The 22,902-nt window shown below is 36.9% G+C and overlaps 2 protein-coding genes across 2 annotated transcripts in view; one reads left to right on the top strand and one right to left on the bottom strand.

Moving 5' to 3' along the window:
• Positions 1 to 22,902, top strand: part of LOC311292401 (uncharacterized protein) — a 379,414-nt gene that overhangs the window by 78,937 nt on the left and 277,575 nt on the right. The gene's annotated exons all lie outside the window — the stretch shown is intronic.
• LOC311292130 (uncharacterized protein) lies at positions 258 to 22,697 on the bottom strand. The gene is made up of 2 exons (XM_084411658.1): positions 22,409 to 22,697; positions 258 to 4,991 (listed from the first exon to the last, which is right to left on the bottom strand). Exons 1-2 carry the CDS (start codon positions 22,485 to 22,487, stop codon positions 3,349 to 3,351), a joined length of 1,722 nt encoding a protein of 573 aa, XP_084267784.1. The 5' UTR covers positions 22,488 to 22,697; the 3' UTR covers positions 258 to 3,348.

Raw genomic sequence — 22,902 nt, 5'->3', positions numbered from 1 at the left:
CTTTCAGGACTCGCGCTTCCGATGTTGCTCTATTGCACTAGGAGGAACGAGAGGGGAACGTGGCAAGCCGTTATAGTATGTAATATACATTTGAGATATAAAGTCAAGTCACCTTATTTATATAGTGCTTTTTACAATACAGATTGTTTCAAAGCAGCTTTACAATGACAACCTGAAAAAATGCAACAAAGTTTGTTTCTAGAAGAAAATGGCGTTATCGTCCACCTTAAGTAGCCTAAGGCAGATCAATAATATTGTTGAATATTAAATATTTACCTAGTAAATACTGTCTCACCAATAAAGTTAAATAAGTTACATATAAGGCTATTCATTTGATTTACTCAGTGAGAAGAGTAGTCTCAAGATTTTTTAGAGACATGGAGACTACACGCGTCTTTTGTAATTTATAAGAAGACTCCATAAAACATTCATTTTATGAATGAGTATTGTCTTAGATTTATATTGTATATCTAATATTTAAATTCACAAAATCAAATATATTCGAATGCCTGGTAAAGATATAATTTTGTTGTATAAAAATAAGAGTTTTGAGCAAAATTTGGTGATTAACTTAATAATCATGTATGTAAAATACCACAAACAGAAATGGACCAATAATAAACCTAACATTTTATTTAAACTTGAACTTAAGCAATATACTGAGGCCCTAAAAGAAGCACAAAAAAAGTAGAAAAAAGCTAAATGGATGTATAGAATTTTTTTTTTTTTAAGTTTTCCACTGTATAGTTTTTTTCTTTCTGTTGTTTTTGATGCTCTAATGAATGTAATAGATAACAGTTGAACACACTGTGATCCTCTGATATGTGTATGTTGTTCTTGTAGCATTTAGGCAGATTTAAAGGGGCGGTTGAATGTGATTTCACTTTTTTAACTTTAGTTAGTGTGTAATGTTGCTGTTTGAGCATAAACAACATCTGCAAAGTTACAATGCTCAAAGTTCAATACAAAGGGAGATATTTGCTTTTAAAGAAATCAATGTCTAAGGACTACAGTAAACGGCCGGTAGGGACTACACAACATTCCTCCAGGGTTAGTGACATCCCTAACCCCAACATTTACATAAACCCCTCCTCTGGGAACACTGGGAACAATAAAGGGGGCGAGGCCATTTTATGCTGCTTTGGAGAAGAGTTGTTGTGGTAGTAGAGGTTGTGGTCGTTGCCGCCATGCCGTCGAACCGCTGTTATTTTCACCCAGATTGCAGGTCCACTTTGTTCAGTCTTCCTAAGGATGGTGGAGTTAGGGAGCAATGGTTACATTTTATTTTTAACTCGGTCCCTCATAATTATAATCCAAATGTCGCTCTCTGTGCTGCACATTTTCCAAAGGAAAGCTTGGTCAATCTACGCGAGTTCAATGACACATCCGTACCATTTGCTTCACAGGACATATGCTTCCAACTACAAACTGTTTATTTACTAGTGTGTTCTAGTGTGTCTCAGCATTAGCATTAGCCATTATGCTTTTTTTGGCTAAAAGTTGCAGGCTTGTCATCTAATGGCTTTGATTGTACTGTGTGCTGATGAACTGGTTCAGGGGCCGGTTGCACCAGCTGTGCGTAAGTTACAACTTAGCCTAGTTTTGACGTAAATGGACACTAAGTTACACCTTACGCTCTTCTAAATATTTTTGCGTTGCACCATTAAACTTAGTTGAAGCGTACTCTACGTATAAACTAAATATTTACGGCAGCCTCCGATCAGGAGTAACGGTTGGAATAAAATATCAGACAGATTAATGAGCTCTTCTTTTACCTGACAGACTTCAATTGTTTAGACATACTGTAAATGATAATGCTGACATTTACACTAGCTTAAATTTTAAGAGAGAGAACATTACGTGAAAAGATTACCTTGTTAGTAGCTATCTTTAACACGAACCCGTCCTAAACAGCGCGACGCTGTGTGCATCGGTCCATGTTGTGCGTGTCAAATATCAGTCATAATCAATTAACTTAATTTTAATGTTTTTTGTATCAATATACATTTATTGATCCTAATTGATTTAATTTCACATACTGTTTCTGAATGTTATTTACATATAAAGACACTTGATCAAGTATCGTATTTAATGGAAACTTATTTTTACCGTTAGTAACGTGAGGCAAAAGAATGAAGGATAAACTGAAATTCACGGCATTTCAGCACAACAGGCTTGTTCGACTTCATGCAGCTCTGCGCAGACCGATCGGCGGCTGACTTGAAGCAGTGCATGCCGGTTCGAAATTTTGTCCAACTTGATACAGCGCCGACGCCACACCAGATCGGTTACATCCATCCGCAGCCGATGTCGAACACACCTAACATTTGCTCACGTATTTGAAGGCTGCTATTGGATCAGAGGCTAAGCGTCATATTATGCGACTACGCATTACTTTACGGAGAGCTTACGACCTACTAGCTACGTTCTGCCTTACGAACAAATGGTGCAATGGAATAAAGTACAGAGTTAGTTACAAACTAGCTAGTAGTTAAGTAAAACTAAGCCTCTAGTGTGAATTTAACGTTCCAATTTAAGAAAGAACTTACGAACGGCTGGTGCAACCCTACCCATGTGCGCTGGATTAGTATTCAGGTGAAGCTGATCGAGTGTGTGGAGCTGAAGGGTCTGGTGATGATGATGGTGTTGCATCCATGGCATTGTCTCTGTATTCTTGATAAGCACCATATCAAATACAAAAATATAAAAAAATACTGTTTGATATTCCTCTCTGTAAAGTGGGTGTCAGAAACAGAAAGTTGCACTGTATTTCTAGTAGCGCCACCTACTGTCAAGAGAGGGAATATACATTTACTGCTGTTTTTTTTTTTTTTTTTCACTGGTCTTAACAGACAAATCTCACATGAAAATTGGAGTTCATAACTATTAATTGGGCGATCTTCCTCATTTTTAGAAGTGCTATAGAGAATTTTCAGACTTGAACAAGCCTATTAACTTTCCTATTTGCACAGTTTAAAACACTATATTGCATTAAAGAATCAGTTGTTTAAATGGTCATTAATTAAAGGTAAAGTGAGGTAAACAAGCCACTTGACTTTCACACAAGCGTTCAAATAATAGGGCCATATGAAATGTTTTGTTTTTCAGAAATTCTGTATTTTAATTTCTCTGGCAATCACACAAAGGCATAAAACATTAATTGAATTTATTTTTTAATCAAATTAAACTTTTTGTCAAACTAAGTGCTGCACAAATTATTTTATTATTATTTCTAATGTTATTATTATTATTGCATCGAGACATAGCTACATTCTACTGTACAACCGTAATATATTTGTCACAATTTCTTCTAGTCGTCTTCTAATTGGTTTCTCCACTAAGTGGTTTCTACACTGTATGGATCTTCATGTGTATCTTCATGCGAGTTTTAGTAGAGAAACTCTTTCCACACTGATCACACGTGTGAGGCTTCTCTCCAGTGTGGATCCTCTCATGGGCTTTCAGAGTTGATGACAGATTGAATCTCTTGTCACAGTGTGAACACTTGTAAGGTTTTTCTCCAGTGTGAATTCTCTCGTGTTGTTTTAAACATTTTGATGTAATAAAAGTCTTTTCACACTCAAAGCACATGTACTCTCTCACACCGGTATGAATTTTCTCATGTCTTTGTAAACTTTGCTGCAGTGAAAAAGTCTTTCCACATTCAGAACAGGAATATCGCTTCTCCTTTGTATGAACTGTCAGATGTTTCTTCAGATTTGATGACCAAAGAAATGTTTTGCCGCAATGATCACATGTGAACGGCTTCTCTCCGGTGTGGATCCTCATGTGAGCGTTAAGATTTTGTCTGTGAGTGAATCTCTTTTCACACTGATCACACATGAACGGCTTAACTCCAGTATGAACTCTCATGTGAAGCTCAAGCCATGATTTTTGTGCAAAACTACTCCCACACTGATCACATGTGAACGGTCTCTCTCCAGTGTGAATTCTCATGTGAAGCTTAAGATTTTGTTTGTTTGAGAATCTCTTTTCACACTGATCACACATGAAAGCCTTTTCTCCGGTGTGGATTCTCATGTGACTCTTAATGTGTGCTGAATCCCTGAAACTCTTCCCACATTTGTGGCATGTGAACGGCTTCTCTCCGGTGTGGATCATCATGTGACTCTTAAGGTTTGCTGATTCCATGAAACTCTTCCCACATTGATCACATCCGTACGGCTTCTCTCCAGTGTGGATTTTCATGTGTCTTTTAAGTTTATTAGACTCCATGAAGCTCTTCTCACACTGATCACATGTGAACGGTCTCTCTCCAGTGTGAACTCTCAGGTGATGATCAAGACTGCGTTTGTTTGAGAATCTCTTTTCACACTGATCACACATAAACGGCTTTTCTCCAGTGTGAATCATCATGTGACTCTTAAGGTGTGATGAATTCGTGAATCTCTTCTCACATTGATCGCATGCGTACGGCTTCTCTCCAGTGTGGATCCTCATGTGAACCTTAAGGTGTATTTTTTGTGTGAAACTCTTCCCGCACTGATCGCAGGTGAACGGCTTCACTTCAGCGTGAACTCTCATGTGAACATCAAGACTTCGTTTGTATGAAAAACTCTTCCCACACTGATCACATGTGAACGGCTTCTCTCTGGTGTGGATCCTCATGTGTTCCTTAAGATGTACTTTTACTGTGAAACTTGTCCCACATTGATCACATTCATGCGGCTTCTCTCCGGTGTGGGTTTTTATGTGTATTTTAAGATTTGGTTTTTGTGTGAAGCACTTTCCACATTGATCACATGAGAACGGCTTCTCTCCAGTGTGAACTCTCATGTGAAGTTCAAGACCATCTTTGCGTGTGAAACTCTTTCCACACTGAGTGCAGGTGAAAGATTTCTTGGCTCTTCTTTTCTTTAAAAATGTGTTTTTAGTCTTTGAGCGACGCAAAGGTTTTTCTCCAGGTTTGACGTGATATTCCTCCTCCACTTCACTCAGTTCTTCACTCTCCTCCTTCACTTCCATCAGGTCTGACATGAAAGAAAAATATTAATTTAATTTTCAGTACATTAAAATAATTCAAATAGAGAAATATGAAGTGAAAGGACATAAAAGTCAGCTCTGTAAAAAATGACTGAAACAAAGAAAAACTATGTAAAATCCCTACAGAAAAATATTGTAAAACCAAAAACATATATTTTTTTTAATCACAGTGAACTTTTGTAAACTATTAAACATGATGTTTTGTTATATTTACAACAACATGTGATTATAATCCAGTTTATTTTTTAATATTACAAATATTGGTATCAAAAACAGAAATACTGTAATACTCATAACAAAACAATTTTGTTAATTTGACATTCAAATATTGTAAAAACTAAAGTTTTAGTCATAAAAATACAAATAAAGTATGTATGTCACTTGACAAGTTTATGCTGCAGCCCATGCTACTTTTAACATGATTGATGAAACAATGCAAATTGAGGTAATAATAATGTTTTCACAAAAAATGTCATTGTGAACCTGAGAGGTTGCCTATTTATTTATATAAAAAATATAGGCTACAATTATAATAACTTTTTTTTTTTTTTTTTGCTATTTGTAGCATATTGTAGAGTGTGTGTGTATAAGAAATTAAAATGATTAATATGCAAAGTAATACTTCTGTTCAGTAATCCTTGTATACCTTGTGTTTCTTTTAGTCTTTACATTTTAATGTAATACTTAGCCTACTGGTTTTCTACATAGGCCTATTGATAAACTAATAGTAATAATTTGAGCATTGTGTCATTATCACAGGCTAAACAACTAAACAGTGCCTTCACTAACATCGCTTTATGATTTATTTGTAGAATACTGTGTTTATATAGTATGTGTATGTATAAAGGAATTAAAATTATTGAGGCTTGTGCAAAGTAACTTAATGTGCAGTTTCATTATGTGCCCGCCATTTTCACGCGGTGAAAGAGCTAGTGTCTCACTTAAATTATCATATTGGAGAGGGCAGGTATGTGATATGTCCAATAAGTGGTTGTAAGCACGTGTTTACAAAAAAAGTCATAATTTACTTCTGACATGTGTAGGAAGCATAAAGCATGCTCCCCAGATGGTATTGATAACATGTACATGGAAACTCGCCCTCAGCCCCCAGATGTCATTGCCAGTACAGATGATTCAGAAAACACACATGAAGCCATGCCAACAGCTAGTGCAGCCAGTGATATGCCAGAGAATGATAGTCAGTCTTATCTCAGAAACGTGTGTCTCTTCTACCTTAAACTGCAAGGACAGCTGCTTATTCCTGCCTCTACTATACAGACTATTATTGAGGAAATGCAAAATGTGCACGAGTTAGGTCAAACCTATACAATAACTAAGTAAGTATATAAGCCAATCAGATGAAGCAGTCACTAAAATCTGTGACTGCATTTAAGAGTCAGATTTGTTCTCTGCCTGTCATCAGGGACAATTAAGAACAACACACTCCAGAAATCAGACATTCACAAAAATGTTTAAATACACAGAACCCCAAAAAGTGGCATTGGGAATGGTTGAAAACATTACACAAAAATGTGCTTACTACATACCAGTGGCAGAAACTCTGAAGAGCTTTTTACAGTCACATTTAGGGAGGAAAACAGTCACAACAGTTTGGAGATCCTGATGTAGAGGTTTTTACGGATTTATATATTTATATGATGGACAAAATTTCAAATGTCACCAGTTCTTCAATGAAAACCCTGAAAGCCTCAAACTAATTTTGTACCAAGATTAATTTGAAATTGTGAATCCCCTGGGTTCTGCTAAAAAGACACAAAGTTCTCGCAGTCTATCTGTTTTGGAAAATTCAGCATTTCTTATAATCATTCGTTTCCAAACTGTTTAATCATATGTTTCTGTGAGGTTTTCTAGCAGCTGAGGAGGGACAGGGAAGCGAGAGGCAATTTAGGTCATAGATGAAGGCCTCTGGGTGTCTCAGGGACAAAGAACAGTGTGATCTGTACCAGGGGGGTAGAAACCAGTCCGAACCAGCAGGAGATAGGGGGTATCTTTCTGGAAATTTACAAGAAACCTGGAAGGAGGAGTTCTTTTGCCAAGAAACTGTATAAAATGTCTATGTTCTATTATGTCTATTAGGTATTCTATTTCAAAGCTGGGTGGCTGCGGCTTTTGTGAAAAGAATCCTCATTGAAATAAACCTTTTCTCTTTATTACAGTTTTGTCTCTTGAAAGTTTTCTTACACCTCTGATGCTGTTTGATATTAACTTCTCAAAATTGCCATTACACTATCTTTCATTAGCAAATGTATCCATTCATTTGCATTCAAATACTGATAATATGTTTTAAGTCTTGTTGTGTGTTGAGAATGACCTTAAGCGTTTTGGAGTAGCCAAAGTTTCCTCAGAGTTGGTGGCAGATCTGAAATCCTTGGAGACAGATGGAATAAATGTACTGTAGATGGAGAAACATTAAAAGGGGGTCTTTACTGCATTGCTGGGAATAACTTGGATTATCATTGCAAAGGTGGGTTTACAGAGAACTTCAGACGCTCTCATTATTTTTGCAGGTACTGTGAAATCACAAGAAGTGAGTTTGAGGCTGATCCGAATGTCTGTGGTCCTACACGCACCCCAGAGATGTATGACGCGGCTGTTGCTGATCTCCAGGCTGAAAACATCCAAGGCGTCAGTGGAATAAAGGTAAACTCTATCTTTAATACCCTTGAGTCTTTTCGCATATCCCAGCCTAGTCTCCCGCCTTGTTTAGGTCATGACCTCTTTGAAGGAGTCTTGTCATATGATCTAGCACTGTACCTGAAGAACATTATAAAAAAATAAATAAAAAAAAAGGTTCTCATACTCACTCTTAAACAGGCGCATCAAACAGTTTAAGTACAAAGGATCTGAAGCACTCACAAAGCCATGTGCTGTCAACCCTGACGGAGCAAAGTTATCAGGGCAAGCCATTCAAAACTGGAACCTTTTGAGATTACTACCAGTTTTGATTGGTGACAAAGTGCAAAACCATGAGGATGAAGTGTGGCAGTTAGCTCTCCAGCTAAAAGACATTGTGGATCTTATTTGTGCTTATAACATTTCCTTGTCCCAGATAGCATATCTTGACATTTTGATCCAAGAATATTTGAGCTGAGAAAGATGTTGTTTCCTGAAATTCAACTAAAACCCAAGCACCACTATTTGCGCCATTATTCAGCACTGCTCTTGAAATTTGGTCCATTGATAAGGTCATGGACGCTTAGGTTTGAAAGTAAACACAGTTATTTTAAAAGATGTGCCAGACACTTGAAAAACTTCAAAAACATTTGTAAAAATTGGTCAGAGCGTCATCAGATGTATCAGGCATATCTTTTAGCTGGGCAAGAATGCAGTAAACTACTGCAAGTGAAGGTCAGCTGTGGGTTTTATCCAAGCGGCAACCTCCCCGTCTCTCTCTTGAAACCAACACAGAAGTGAGTTAAACTGCAATTCGTTGACTGGCCGCTTGAGGCTGTTGTCAGAAGTGAGTCAAATCTGTATCTCCCCCATGTTAAAATGCCAAATTTTACAGTAGAAAAAAACGTGTTTAAAGCCTGGTGTCTATATGTGGATTTGGTCTATACAGCTAATTTTGCCCTTCATAACAACTGTGAGGGGGGTGAATTATTTTATAACTCGTCCGTTTAGTTGATTAATATTTAAATGTAAGGGTGTGGCCAAGCCACTTGAGTGACAGATGGATTGCCGCTGTCAGTGCTAGCTGTTTGTCTGCTGTTACTAGCCGTCACTTCACCTCAGCAATGTTAGCTGCTGAACTTGCCATCTCTGCAGTGTTTGTGCTTTTTTTCGGGATTATTATTTCATACTTGGGTAACGTTACAAAGCCCACGTCTTTGGATTCCGTCGTTATCGTTCGAGAGAACAACCAGCGCTGTATTTCAGTTGTTTTCCTCTGTGAACATGCACTAATGGATGTCTGACAATTTCGTTGCTTTTTGGGGTTTTCAAATTTAAAACGTCAATAAATGCTCGTTCGTTCTGCTCCCATGGAACAGATGGATTATAATATGCTTATGTAAGTTACCGTCAGATGAAATCATGCGGGCGTCGGCGCTTTCTCCGTCCGTGAATGAGCGCGGATTTTCTAGCGCATTTACTTGCACTTCAAAGGCAACATATCTATGGTTTGACGGTTAAACCATAACCCATTTGAGAGACGGCCAACATCAGAATTTAAAATGGACTGAATAAGCTCTCTACGAACTTGAGCGATGCCGCGCCGCTGACGGACCATGAAAGAGTGACGGACATGTATGCACATAAAGCACTGTCACACACAAACACTCTCGAAGTAACGTTAATACACAGTCTCACTTGTAGCCATGTCTTTTAACTATTATAATATTTCGAAGGGCAAAAATAGGAACGTTTAATTGGGTTTACATCATCAGCTAACTCGATCACGTCGAGCTAGGTGATTTCAGATAGCCAGGCTCCTCAGCTCCACTCACGCCCCGCCTGTTTGTCTATTTTCTGTTATCCGGGAGTGACGCAAGGCCAAGATGGCGACGGCCGGCTCCGCCCACTTTAGGCTTCAAAAATGCTCTTCAGAAACCTACGGGTGACGTCACGGACACTACGTCCATATTTTTTTACAGTCTATGGTTTTACCCCAACCTCTACAGTAACACTATTAAACATGAAGTCAGGGAGTTGGCCTTTTCAGAAACCAATACCACAGTTACCACAGACATTCAGTACAACGGCACTGCATGTGCACTGATGACTAAATGGAGTTTGGTGAACTTCTACTCATCTTGATTCAAAATGACACATCGTTGTATGTTTTGATGGATATCCACAAAGGCATCTTCCTCTCAGAATACCATCAGTATTCTGTGACAAAGGACAGTATTGGGTTCAAGTGTATCAACATTAATGACCTGCCCGATTTCTATCCTTTGGTATCATACATTCTTGATGGATACCAAGTCATTCCACTAAAACACAGTATTGTGGCAAAATAAAGTCCAATTAAAGCTCACTCACTGTAAATAGTTTGACATTAATATAAGTGTTACCTGATGCATGTCCCTGCTCTGTTAAGTGACTCAGTGCAAACCTTCCTAGATGTCGCCATCATGGAAGTCCAACCACAACTTCAGGCTGTAAACAAAAACATCCTGGAAGAGCACTTGCAGTCCATTGGAGTCGACGTATAATGATCTATGCTTTGTAACAGAGGATGATTGGTTGACAGTATTAAGACCTGTACAAGCCAGAAAGCTTCTTTCTGTTTGGAAACAGAATTGTAAGTAAAAACACCACACAACTATTCAAAATCAAAAGCAGACATGGACATTGTGTAATATTGTACAGTGAATCAATCTTATTTTTATTTTTTTGTCATTTAAAGACCACACTCCCGAGAACAGCTCAGTATCATCTGTGGAAGCCTCACCTACCCAATCGCTGTCATCGTTCTTTGTTTCACCCCGAAATTCGTCATCAACTTCCTCCAGCAGCCCAGGACTTGACACACAGTGGGATGACAACTTTGAGATTCCATGGAGTAAATTTCCTGAGGAAGTGATGCATTCTTTGGAGAGGGGAAAAAGGCCAGGCCCAAAAATGAGGAGGCAAATGGTCCGGATTGTTGTGACTGAGATGACGGAAAAATGCCCTCATGTAGATAAAAAGCATTCAACTGACGTTGCATCAAAAATGGTGGCAAAATATCCCAATTCTCTCCAAGATGTAATAGAGGGCGATATTGTTGGAACAGGCTACCATTCCCTTGTCAAACAGTTGCAATACAGAATTGAAAACGTGAGGCGCACTTCAACACCAAAAAATAAAAAAATAAAAACATCACCCCTGATGATGTCTTAGAACAGACAGATGAGATCCCATTAGAAGAAACAGCAGCAATGCAGGACACTTATGGATGCATTAAATGGATTGTAAAATGTCTGCCCATTGAAGAAATTCAAGAGAGCCAGCAGCAAAAGATTAGCCTAGAAATCTAGACGCACCCTAGCGACAGCAAAATTTACTTTGCTGCCAGGGTAGTCTAGCAACTCTCCATTGACTTTCGAGCTGGAAAAACCAAACTCTAGTCAGGCTAATCACATCGTGTATAGAGTCGGTGGGTGGGCTTAACATAATGACGACAGAGTTGTGACGGTTCCACATGAATTCCCTGCTACTTGAAAACAAAGAAGAGCTGCCGCTGGTGAACAGAGGTCTTTCGAATCGACTTTGTCCATGACTCTGGAGGACTTGGAATTAAGCTTTTCTTTGAGAAAAGAACAAAGAATGGCACTTAAGTCATTCTTAAAACAGGAAGATGTGTTCGTAGTTTTGCTGGCCAGATATGGCAAAAGTTTAATCTATAAACTAGCACCGCTGTTGGGAAAACGCTCTGGTTGGTTGTAACGCTGTCCTATTGCATGCAGAGCGAATTTGAAAGACAGCCATTTATACCGCCCCTCGGATTGAGCCCTGACAATGGTGAGTTGCCAGACCTAACATCTTGATGTAGGTCTGTCTTGCCAGGCTAGCAAAAGATGGAAAAACTCAAGGTGATGTTCCAACACTCTGATGCCAATCCAGAGAAGGTAAAATGTCTAATGAAGTCCACGTTTTACACACAGCGTCAACATGTCAACCAGGGAAAAAGTATCAAATGCCTTAGAGAGGAGTGGCCGTTTTGGTTTGATGAAGTTGGCATGTCAGTCCACTTCAAGGAACTCACTGGAATTGACCTCAAAGAGACATTCATACGAAATTTGGATTTGAAGCAAAAAGGCTTCTCGACTACATGACCACAGTTTGTGTCAACAAGAGCAAGAAGTTCATTCAGAATTATGCAAGGCTTCAGAGGATGCGGGGACTGCAGAGTGTCTGCTCAGATGATGTGATAGAGATGCTCCTGCTTCTGCTCAGCTACTTTGATTCCATAACCGCTTTCCGACCAAGTAGTTACAGGAACTTAGTTTCTTGGAACTGTCCACTTCTAAACAGTTCTAAGAACTACTCTCCACCAAACTCAGTTTTGCTGTTTGCGTTCGCACTGGCCGCGGCAATAGGAACTGGTAGGAGGGGTAAGGGAGTGACGCAAGCACAGTGACTTTTATTTTGACGGCACGACGGACCTTTATTTTGGCGGCACTGAGAACGCCAGAGCAAACAATGCTCGCATTCTCTGTGTTTATTAGTTAGCGATCTGTCTAACAGTACTGTTTAATATGTTATTAGATAGAACTGTAATAGAAAGTAGACAGTATATTAAAAAAAGGTTATTAGCCTATGCCGTGTGGTTGATGTCCAGTGTTGCTAGCTGGGCAAATAAACAATCATGTTTGGCTTGGTTCCCGCAAAGTTGCGTTGGATTTTCTCTTCAGCATAAAGGTTTAGAGACCCATCTATCACTGTTTTCCATGTTTGTATAGTTAGTTTCTGGAGTAAATATATAGGCTATAATCTGTGTGTTTACATTCTAGCTGTTTTAAAAATGGCGGGTGCTGGTGCTCCGCGTGCGTTCGGTCAATCAGCGTACACTAACGTCACGGGTAGTTCCTATAGTGCTGGTTTAGACCCTACTCTGAAGTAGGACCTAAATTAGTTCCTCCAAATGGAGTTCCTAGAACTAAAATCGTTCCTAGTTCCTGCGGTGCGAACACGCCGGCATCCGGGTACTTTAGCCAATAGGTCTAGGAACTGTGAATAGGTTCCTCCGGTCGGAAAGCGGCTCATGTTATTCCATGTAGAAGATAGATGTCTCGCAGAAGAGGTACAACTGGAGCAAGTGCCTCTGACACCCGCGTAAGTCTGCTGTTTCATCTCTCTCTTTTTTTTAATTGCACTGTTTATATCATTTTTTATGTGAGTGCAGAGCTTCTTAATATAACCTGTTAAATAATTTGTTCATAGGACAGTCCTGCTATTCCTCAACAAGGTACAGCATGATGCTGTTCTCAGCAACCTTATCCAGGAGTTTGACAGTCGCTTTGAGGACTTCAGACACAACACTGCTGACTTTGAGTTGTTTGCTCAACCCTTCACCATCAGTGTGGATGCAGTGAGATATGATCTTCAGATGGAACTAATTGAGCTTCAGTGTGATTCAGAACTGAAACACAAGTTCACATCCCTTCCCTTGACAGACTTCTACAAATGTGTCCCAGCAAACAGGTACCCAAAGATGTGTAAGCAGGCACAAGTGATGCTGTCTCTGTTTGGCAGTACCTACCTCTGCGAGCAGACCTTCAGTCTGATGAACTTGAACAAGAGTAAACTTAGAAGCAAAATAACTGACTCTCGCCTACATAATATCTTGTCTTTGCTACAGCCCAATCTTGAAAAACATCTGAAAAATAAGGACCAGCTTCATATCTCTCATTAGGTCACTGACATTGCAACCACATGGTTTTATTATTGCTTGTGTATTTGGCATTGAACTGTATTGTACATTGAACACTTGGGGATTGTTGGTTTTACTCTAATAAGTTCATTGAAATGCAAAACTTTACAAATAAAACTGCATTAGTTGATCAGATTAAAGTTGTTTTATATTTATTTTAAATATTATGAAATAAATAAACCCATAGCAACTTTAATGTAATACAGTTTGATTTATGATGCAAAATGTACTTTTGGCCCACGGCCCTCAATCAAGTTTGATTTTTGGCCCTTCATAGGAAAAAGTTTGGGCACCCCTGCTCTACAGAATGCGATAAATCCGCTCAACCAATCACAGCGCACCATTCCACGCATTGTAAACAGTGACGGCGGCGCTTTGAATACACCCAGCATCCTAGTTTTCCTTATCTACTTTGTACTTTTTGATCAACAAACAAACCAAAAAATGAATACATTTGACGGCATTGATGAACCTGTGGTGATTTCTGCCGTAGGGAAGAAACATAAGCCATCGAAATCTAATCATTTACGTGAGGAGATTAAGAAGATGAGGCACGCGGGAGGAGGAAAAATGCTGACTGTTGCTTGTTCTCAGACGACAGCGTCAAACTTCTGTCGAATGCTGACACGTTAACCCAGGGGATCTTTTAAAAAACTTTCAATTCTTGTACTCAAAGTCAACGAAAACCGAGCAGGACCAAGCCATTTTACAGCTGATCACCGTCAAAAAAGTTCAGGATGTATTTCTTAGCGATGGCTGATTGAATGTAGGCTATGTTTAGGCCAGTACGTATTGACCGAGTTCAGAGGCTGTCATATGTGGATCAACTTACTTTGTTGTGTATTTTCAACAGTTTCAATATGAAAAATAACTTTCATATTGATTCAAAGGATCAATTGCATTTAGAAAAAAAAAAAAAAGTGTCATGAATTTATTGCATTTTTGGGGAAAAAATAATCAGTTTTTTATAATAAATCTTTGAAAATCTAAATCTGGATTTGAATTATTTATGTTATTATAACCTAAAGATGCTATGTGAAAGTTTGAAACAGAAAATAGTGGTTTTCATCTTGCCACTTTCTTGGTAAAGAAAAAAATGTTTTACTCAAATTAATCAAAATGGATTTATCACGTTTATACTATATTATTCAGAAGTAAACATTGTAGCTGACAGAGTGTTTATGTCAGAATGTTTATTTGTAAACCACAACCTTCTAAGTGCATCTTTTACCGACGATATCTTTTGCATTTCTCATCCAAACAACGTCAAACTTGGCGCCCCAGGTGAAAAAAAAAGTGCACTTTAGTGCACTAAAAATACACTTAAGTACAAGAAAGTACATTTGTAGTACATTCATATTTTTTGTGCTAAAAACAACTGTAAAAATAATACACTATTAATACACTAATTAAAAGTATATTTTTACTTAAGTAGTACTTAAGTGTAATTAATAAAGTATACTAAATACAATTTATATTTTAAATGTATTTTTAGTGCATAAAAAAATATATACTTTTGAAAAAAATAGACAGAAGAGTTTTTTTAGTGTATTTCTTACAAGTACATTTTTAACGCATTAAAAATAGTTCATTGTTAGTGTACTTTTACATAGCTATCAAAGTACACTAGCAATGAATTATTTTTAATGTGTTAAAATGTACTTGTAAGAAATACACTAAAAAACTCTTCTGTCTATTTTTTCAAAAGTATATATTTTTTTAATGCACTAAAAATACATTTTTAAAAAATAAGGCTTTTAGGATACTTTATTAATTACACTTAATTACTATTTAAATTAAAACATACTTTTAATTAGTTTATTTATATGGTATTATTTTTACAGTTGTTTTTAGCACAAAAAATAAGAATGTACTACAAATTACTTTCTTGTAATTAAGTTTTTTTTTAGTGCACTCAAGTATACTTTATTTTCACCTAGTGAACATACTAAAGTAGTACTTAAGTGTAATTAAGAAAGTATACTAAATACCATTGATATTTTAAATGTATTTTTAGTGCATATAAATTTGTGTTTTGTTCATATAAGATAAGTACAGTAATCTGTAGTTTAATCATTTTATTAAAGGGTTAGTTCACCCAAAAATCGAAAAGTTCTTTGTATTTAGTCACCCGCGTGTTGTTCTAAACCCTTAAGACTTCCATTAACCATCACATCACAAAATATTATATTTATGATGGAATCTGAGCGCTGGATAAGTCTTCCATTGACTTCCAAGGGGCTTAAACTTGCTCGATCAGAAATCGTATTAAGACGACATTGTTTGAAATTGTCTAAGTGACTCCAGTGGCTCAACCATCCATTTATCAAGCGACGAGAATAGTTTTTTTGTGCCAAAAACAAACAAAAGTAACGAATTTATTCCAATATCCATTTACTCGTGTTGTGCTTGAAAGTTGTTTACGTAGTGTATCTGCACGAGCTTCTGGGTTCTACGTCACCAGGCGTCACACACATGACCTGCGTTGGCCAATAGTGAGCCTGTGTGGTGACGTAGAACCCAGAAGCGCTGCGCAGATAGACTACGTAAACAACTTTCAAGCACAACACGAGTAAATGGATATTGGAATAAATTCGTTATTTTTGTTTGTTTTTGGCGCAGAAAAAGTATTCTCGATGGTTGAGCCACTGAAGTCACTTGGACTATTTTAAACAATGTCTATATGTTTTCTGATCGTGCAAGTTTAAGTCCCTTGGAAGTCAATGGAAGACTTATCCAGCGCTCAGATTACATCATAAATATAATATTTTGTTATGCAATTATAAATGGAAGCCATACGGGGTTAGAACAACACGCAGGTGAGTAAAAACTGAGATCATTTTGATTTTTGGGTGAACTCCTTTAATGCTTTTAGTTTAAGCTTGCCACTTGTGTTATTTTGTTTCCCAACAGTCTGTTTGGACTTTAATAATGTTTAAAATGTTTTAATGCTTTTTGTTTGTACACATACCATTCCTCCTGTATCCTTTTAAACTATAGGTGTTTTCATTTACATGAATTACATTTAGGCTACCGGTTATTTTTATCAAATGCATTACATCTAACTTTAAAATGATTATTGTATTAAACGCCTTCATCAATGGTGGACAATTTTAACATTTACATTTTAACAGTATAACTTCAGCATAAATGAGGCAGAAAATGCTACTGATAACACAGTAATAGTGTACTTGACTAAAAAAAAAACCATTAACATTTAAATGTTTTATAAAAGTACTTTTGACATAGTTAAAATACATTTGTACAATAAATCAGTTTCCATAAATATAATATGATTGTATATTCTTATATTTTAAAGAATTTAAAGGTGTATTTAAAAATGTTTTAAAGATGGGTTCTATTGCTCTAAGGGGGTAAAAAATTTAAGCTGAAATAATATTTTAAAATCATGTTTAAGTTCATCTTAAGTTTACAAAAATAGCACAGTTGATATATTCTTATATTTTAAATAATTTATAAGTGTTTTTAAAAATGTATTAAAGATTTTTAATCTAAAGATAAAATTAAAGCTGAAATAGTATGTTAAAAGCATATTTAAGTTCATCTTCAGTGTGTCTCAAAATAGCACAGTTGAGTACACTAAGATGATCTTAAGTTTATATTAAGAAGTACTAAAGAACATTTTTTAGTATATTAAGTACAAAATAAGTGTGTGAAAATAGAGCACTTTAAATACATTATGGAAGTGTATTAAGTGCACTTAAATAAAATGTATTTTAGTGTAGGCCTACTTTTTTAATCTAGGAATACATTATAAGTATAATTTGTATATAATTACATATTATTATTATTATTATAATTTAAATAGTGTATTATTTTATTTAAAGATGGTTTCAATTATACTAAAACTGGTAACGAAATACATTTGTTGAAAATATGAAATAGTAGGCCTATATTAAAAATACACTTTAGTTTATCTTCAGTGTGTCTCAAAAAAGCACAATTGAGTACACTAAGATGATCTTAAGTTTATATTAAGCAGTACTAAAGGTAAGCTTTTAGTATATTAAGTGCAAAATAAGTGTGTCGAAAATAGAGCACTTTAAGTACATTATGGAAGTGTATAATGGAAGTGTAATAAAATGTATTTTAGTGCACTTTTTTAATCTAGGAATACATTCTAAGTATAATTTGTATATAATTTAATATTATTATTATTATAATTTAAATAGTTTATTATTGTATTTAAAGATGATTTCAATTATACTTAAAGTGGTAACAAAATAAATTTTTTAAAAATATGAAATAGTATATTAAAAATACACTTAAATTCATCTTCAGTGTGTCTCAAAAAAGCACAATTGAGTACACTAAGATGATTTTAAGTTTATATTAAGCAGTACTAAAGATAAGCTTTTAGTATATTAAGTGCAAAATAAGTGTGTCGAAATATAGCACTTTAAGTACATTATGAAAGTGTATTATGGAAGTGTACTAAGTGCACTTAAATAAAATGTATTTTAGTGCACTTTTTTTTCACCTAGGACTGCACTTACTCGTGCCCAGACAGCTGTCGAGTTTGAAATCCATCGGACTCGGAGTAACGGTTCGAGAGATATGCTAATAACAGACAGGATAATTCATTCCAATTAGTCGTTAGATTAGTCGATAAAATAATCGCCAGACTAATCGTTTAATTAATAATCATTTCAGAATAATCAGCCCTAAAATAAAGTAACAAATGTATTGCTTGTTGTTCATGTTAGTTAGCCCAATACATTAATCTAAACAAATCAAACCACATTTAACACCTCTTAAAATAAGAATGTAAGTGTGCTTTAAACGAATATGTAACAAAATAATGTGGGCGTGGTCTGTGTGTCACGAAATTAAAACACATTAAAACTTCCCTTAAAGGCATCTGAAACATACAGAGGAGCAGCGACAGAGGAAACTATAGAGCCCTAATATGATACAAACATTTACCAATAATGTGCAAAGCTTTTAAATCTGCTCAGTGAAAAATTCGCTGTGACGAATCTTTTGCCGTCTAACATCTGCTATAAATCAAGGTAAAATCTGATCCCCAGTAGATCCGAAACACCGGTGCAAAATAAGATAGCAATTTCAAGGCTCCAGACCATAGACAGTAAAATAAATGGACACAGCGACCCCATTGGATTCAACGGAGACAAAGTGAAGCCAATTAGAAACTCTTACTTCCTGGGGGTCCAGCGTACTGCGCAGACTCAAACTGAGCTCGACGACGTAGATGTGACGTGAGCAAACCGTCTGTCTTCTAGTAGCTGTGCCAAGATCAATCTGAATCATTACCTTCCGAAACTCGCAGAGACGGAGAGCGTGAGTATGAGCTGTCCATGATCTTGGAGCAGGAGAAACTTTTTGTAGGTGTTCTGATTAATTACTTTGTCATTTTGCCTCGACGTCCTCCCGATTGCCCGCGAGCTTCTACTCCTGTCCATACGGTAATTTCCTACTGTGCGACAGAGAGTCGCGTGGCTGTGACGCAATCGTTAGCCTACTTTTACAAAAACTGCTTCTACAGGGCCATAACGTAAGCTACAAGGTAATGGAGCCTTTTATACATTTTCGTGTTTCTTTAGAAACAAATAATGGACAAATGGAGTCTTTAAACGCCTCAGATGTAAAGTTATTCGCTGTCAAAGTGACGCCAAAATGAATGGGAGTCAATGGGATGCTAACAGCAGGTGGGGTTCCGCTAGCCAATGGCGGCGCCCGGGGTACCTTCAAAATAATACAAATCCCTGCCCCCCTGCTCCAGACTGCGACCAAATGGTCGCATTTTGCGACCAAAATTTGAGAGTGTGCAACTGAATTTTACATCGTCACACATGTGCGACCAGTAAATTTGTTTTGTTTTTTACACGTTAAACGTGGAAGGGGCGCGTCAATGAATCCGGAATGTGTGGCAGGCCAATGAGTGTGAGAAGAATAGGGAATGGCCACTGTAACTGGCTAATGTGTGGAGGGGGAGGGTCCTAGAGATAATCGAGCGCGCCTAAACGTCCGCGACTCCGTGGGAGGGAAGGAGACGGAGACAAATATCAATGTCACAGACACGGTCGGATGATGATTCAGTCAGAGGTTTGTGAGGTGATAAAGGCCCGAACCCACCATTTTCAGGAAGACTGGCTGCGAGAATTCAGCTGGTTGAGGTACTGTAAGGAGACGAACTCCATGAACTGCGAATGTTGCAGTCGCTACCCCAGAACTGCGGGGAACACGAAGTTTGCAGACAGTGCAGGCACTTCGCAGTTTAAACACAATACACTAGTAAGACACATTCTCAGCCTCAAGCATAGAGTATGCCGTGACATGTTAATAAATCGAAAGAAAATGAAAGCGGAGAAAACTGCGCTACTCATTTCTGCTTCACAGACCGTTTAATAGTTCGAACCAATAATACACAGTGCAGAGCTACAGTCGCGGGCGGATCTCGATCACGCAACACATCGTGGAGATCCAGTGAAGAAATCCATTCAGTTCGCGACAGAATTAATAACATCGCTGCGAGATCCAGTGAGAAACGTTCAGATTCGACGCAGAATTCTCTGTTATAAACCATATCAGATCAAACAGCGTTGACGTGGAAACCAGGAGAAACATGTGCCATGAACGAACAAGTTATAGAAGGCTTTAAGTCCACAGATCACCAACATTCACCATGTATTAACTGTAACTATGGTATACTGTGGTTATAACAGTAGCCTACACATCTTTTTCCAGCACTTCCAAACTATAATATCATATTTAAATGTTATTTTTTTAATGTGTTGACCAAAACATTTTTTGTTCATCCTTTAAAGATTGTCCCCATTTATTAAACTTAAAGTTTCAAGAAGTAGGAAAACTCACACTTATAAAAAAATTAATAAAAAGATTAAATTACCATTGTAAACAGCTGCAGAGGGCGCTTATTGGCTATTTTTACTCCCTAATATCTATTTTGTCACTCATTTTGCTTTTGAATTAATATTAAGACATTATAAATGATAATAATTAAAGTTAACTTTATCTATACACCTCAAATTAACCTCAGTGCTTTGTCACTGTGGGTGACAGTGCTTTGTCATTTTATAAATATCCTTTCTGCTCCATTCAAAACCATTTAGTGCATTGTAAGAAATTTGTAAGATATTAAAATGTATACGATGTTTAATAGGGAGCTAATATGGTCATATTCTATTTTAATAAATCAAAGTCCTATTCTTTATTGTTCCATAGAAAAGCCTTGGATATATGTGAAAATAATCTTAAGCTTTGTTTTCTCGACTCCTCTCCTTTAGAGTCAACTGAGACCTTTAAATATCTTGGTGTTTGGCTGGAAACTGATTTATCTTTTAAAACTCATGTACAAGCAATGACAAGCAAACTCAACTCTCGTCTTAAAATACTTTATCAATCTGTTAATTGTTTTAATTATCTGGTCAGGAAAAGAATAGTTTTACAGCTGCTTCTGCCTATTTTGGACTATGCCGATATTATTTATCAGAACACTACTGTTTCTTGTTTGCATTCCATTGATGTGGTCTACAACAGTCTTTGCCGTTTTGTTCTCCGCTGTCCATTTAGGACACACCATTGTATGTTGTACAGACAGTTGTCCTGGTTTGCCCCTTCTGCCAGGCGACAGTATCACTGGCTACAGTTTATTTTTAAAAGTTTTTATTTTAATTATCCAGTTTATCTCAAGCAACATTTAGTGCTTTATAATTCGCCATATAGTCTGCGACACAATGATCAGATTTTTTTTTTTTTTTGTTCCTAGAGTTAAAAGACAGGTAGGGAAATACGCATTTTGTTTTAAGGCTCCATATGATTGGAATAATCTTCCATTTTCTATTCGTTCTTTAACTTCACTTACAGCGTTTCAAAGGGGTCTCGTGGAACATCTTAGGAACATTTGTCTTTGTTTCTAGTTTTGTTTGTTTGACCTTGGATTTCATTGGTCATGTGTTTATTATTTCTTATCTTTATGTCCTCTTTTTATTTTTTTTATTTTTTTATTGTTATTGTTATTTGTGTTTCTCTTAGTCCTTGACCTTGTGCAATGCTAATCATGTGTCTGTTTTTCTGTCAAGTTACTTGTGGGGTTCGTGTTGGGTGGGGTGGGGTTGAGCATTGTGAGCCGGTGTGTGTGTGTTGTTGTGTTTTGTTGTGCTGTCTTTGACTGTGATATTTGCTCTGCTGTTTTGGTTCTTTTTTTGCTTTGATGTACTGGAGGACCCCCTCGAAAACGAGATGTTTCATCTCAAGGGGTTAATCCTCGCAATAAATATATGTTTATAAATAAATTTTATCTGTGATGTTAGTGCCTATTATTAAATAATCACCTGGATAATTACCTTACTGAAAAAGTTGGAACATTTTGTCCTGACCATTGATAACTAGTTTGGTTTTAAACCTAAACATGGCGCAGATGTGTGTATTTTTGCTTTTCTAGACTTAACTATCAAGATTCTAGATTTGTACAACAGGCATATACAATTTGTATGTGTTTTATTGATGCCGCTAAAGCCTCTGATCGGGTAAATCATGAACAAATTATTTTATAAGTTACACAACAGAGGAGTTCAATAATATCTAGTGAGAATGCTGGCTTTTTCAAATGTTTGTCAGTGTTGGCCCACCTGTTCTGCACAACATCATGTATAGGTTGTTAGATTCTGCAAACTGCAAACAGCATCATTTCAACATTGACGAACTTGGCACTAAGTTCAGTCAGATTCTCCTCCAGTATGTGGAACCATTGACGTTTTAGTCTATATGTAGCCTAAACATGTGATATTGTGTTTTCGTTTGTTTTTTGTTTTTGTATTTTTTTAGTGTGTATTTGTCTGTTATTTTTTGTGTTTTGTTACTGTTAGTGTTTTGGACCATGTGTGTCCTTAATAAAGCTTTGATATGATATGATATGGTTCTAGTATGAACTTTTTCCGCGGATACCTCGTGTCTAAAGCTCTGTTAGCTTAAAGTACCACAACAGTCATTAAATAAAAATCTAGAATAGACACCAACCTGCTTTGTCCTCGTGTTTTATTCTCCAGGGTTTTGGTTCACTCGAGTCCTCCTCAATCTCCTCTTTAACAAACACCATCTTCTCCTCAGTTCAGTTGCAGCAACTCCAGATATTCCTGCTCGATTCAAAACTTCTATTTACGACTATGAGGATGAGAATATTATAGTCATTTACTGACCCGACTCAAATTTGGTATCTTTTTATAGATTAACGTACAGTTATAACAGTTTGTATCATGCCAGTAACACAACATCACACCAGAGATTAAGATGAAAACAAACCTTCTTCCTCTGAGGTTTAATGGCGGTCGGCAGACACAAGATTGTGACTTACCGCCACACACTGGACTGGAGAGGGAAATGTGGGTAAAATAATTTCTGGAGAGGGAAATGTGGATAAAATAATTCTGTAACTGAGCAGTACAAGACTTTGACAAAGTGTTTTTGCTACTTTTACTAAGTCTGCCACCTGAACACACACAAATGCATTGCAT

The sequence above is a fragment of the Rutilus rutilus genome, assembly GCF_951802725.1.
Source record: "Rutilus rutilus genome assembly, chromosome: 1".
Lineage (NCBI taxonomy): Eukaryota > Metazoa > Chordata > Actinopteri > Cypriniformes > Leuciscidae > Rutilus > Rutilus rutilus.
The sequence above is the reverse complement of the archived record's forward strand: the minus strand, read 5'-3'. Positions and strand labels throughout refer to the sequence as shown.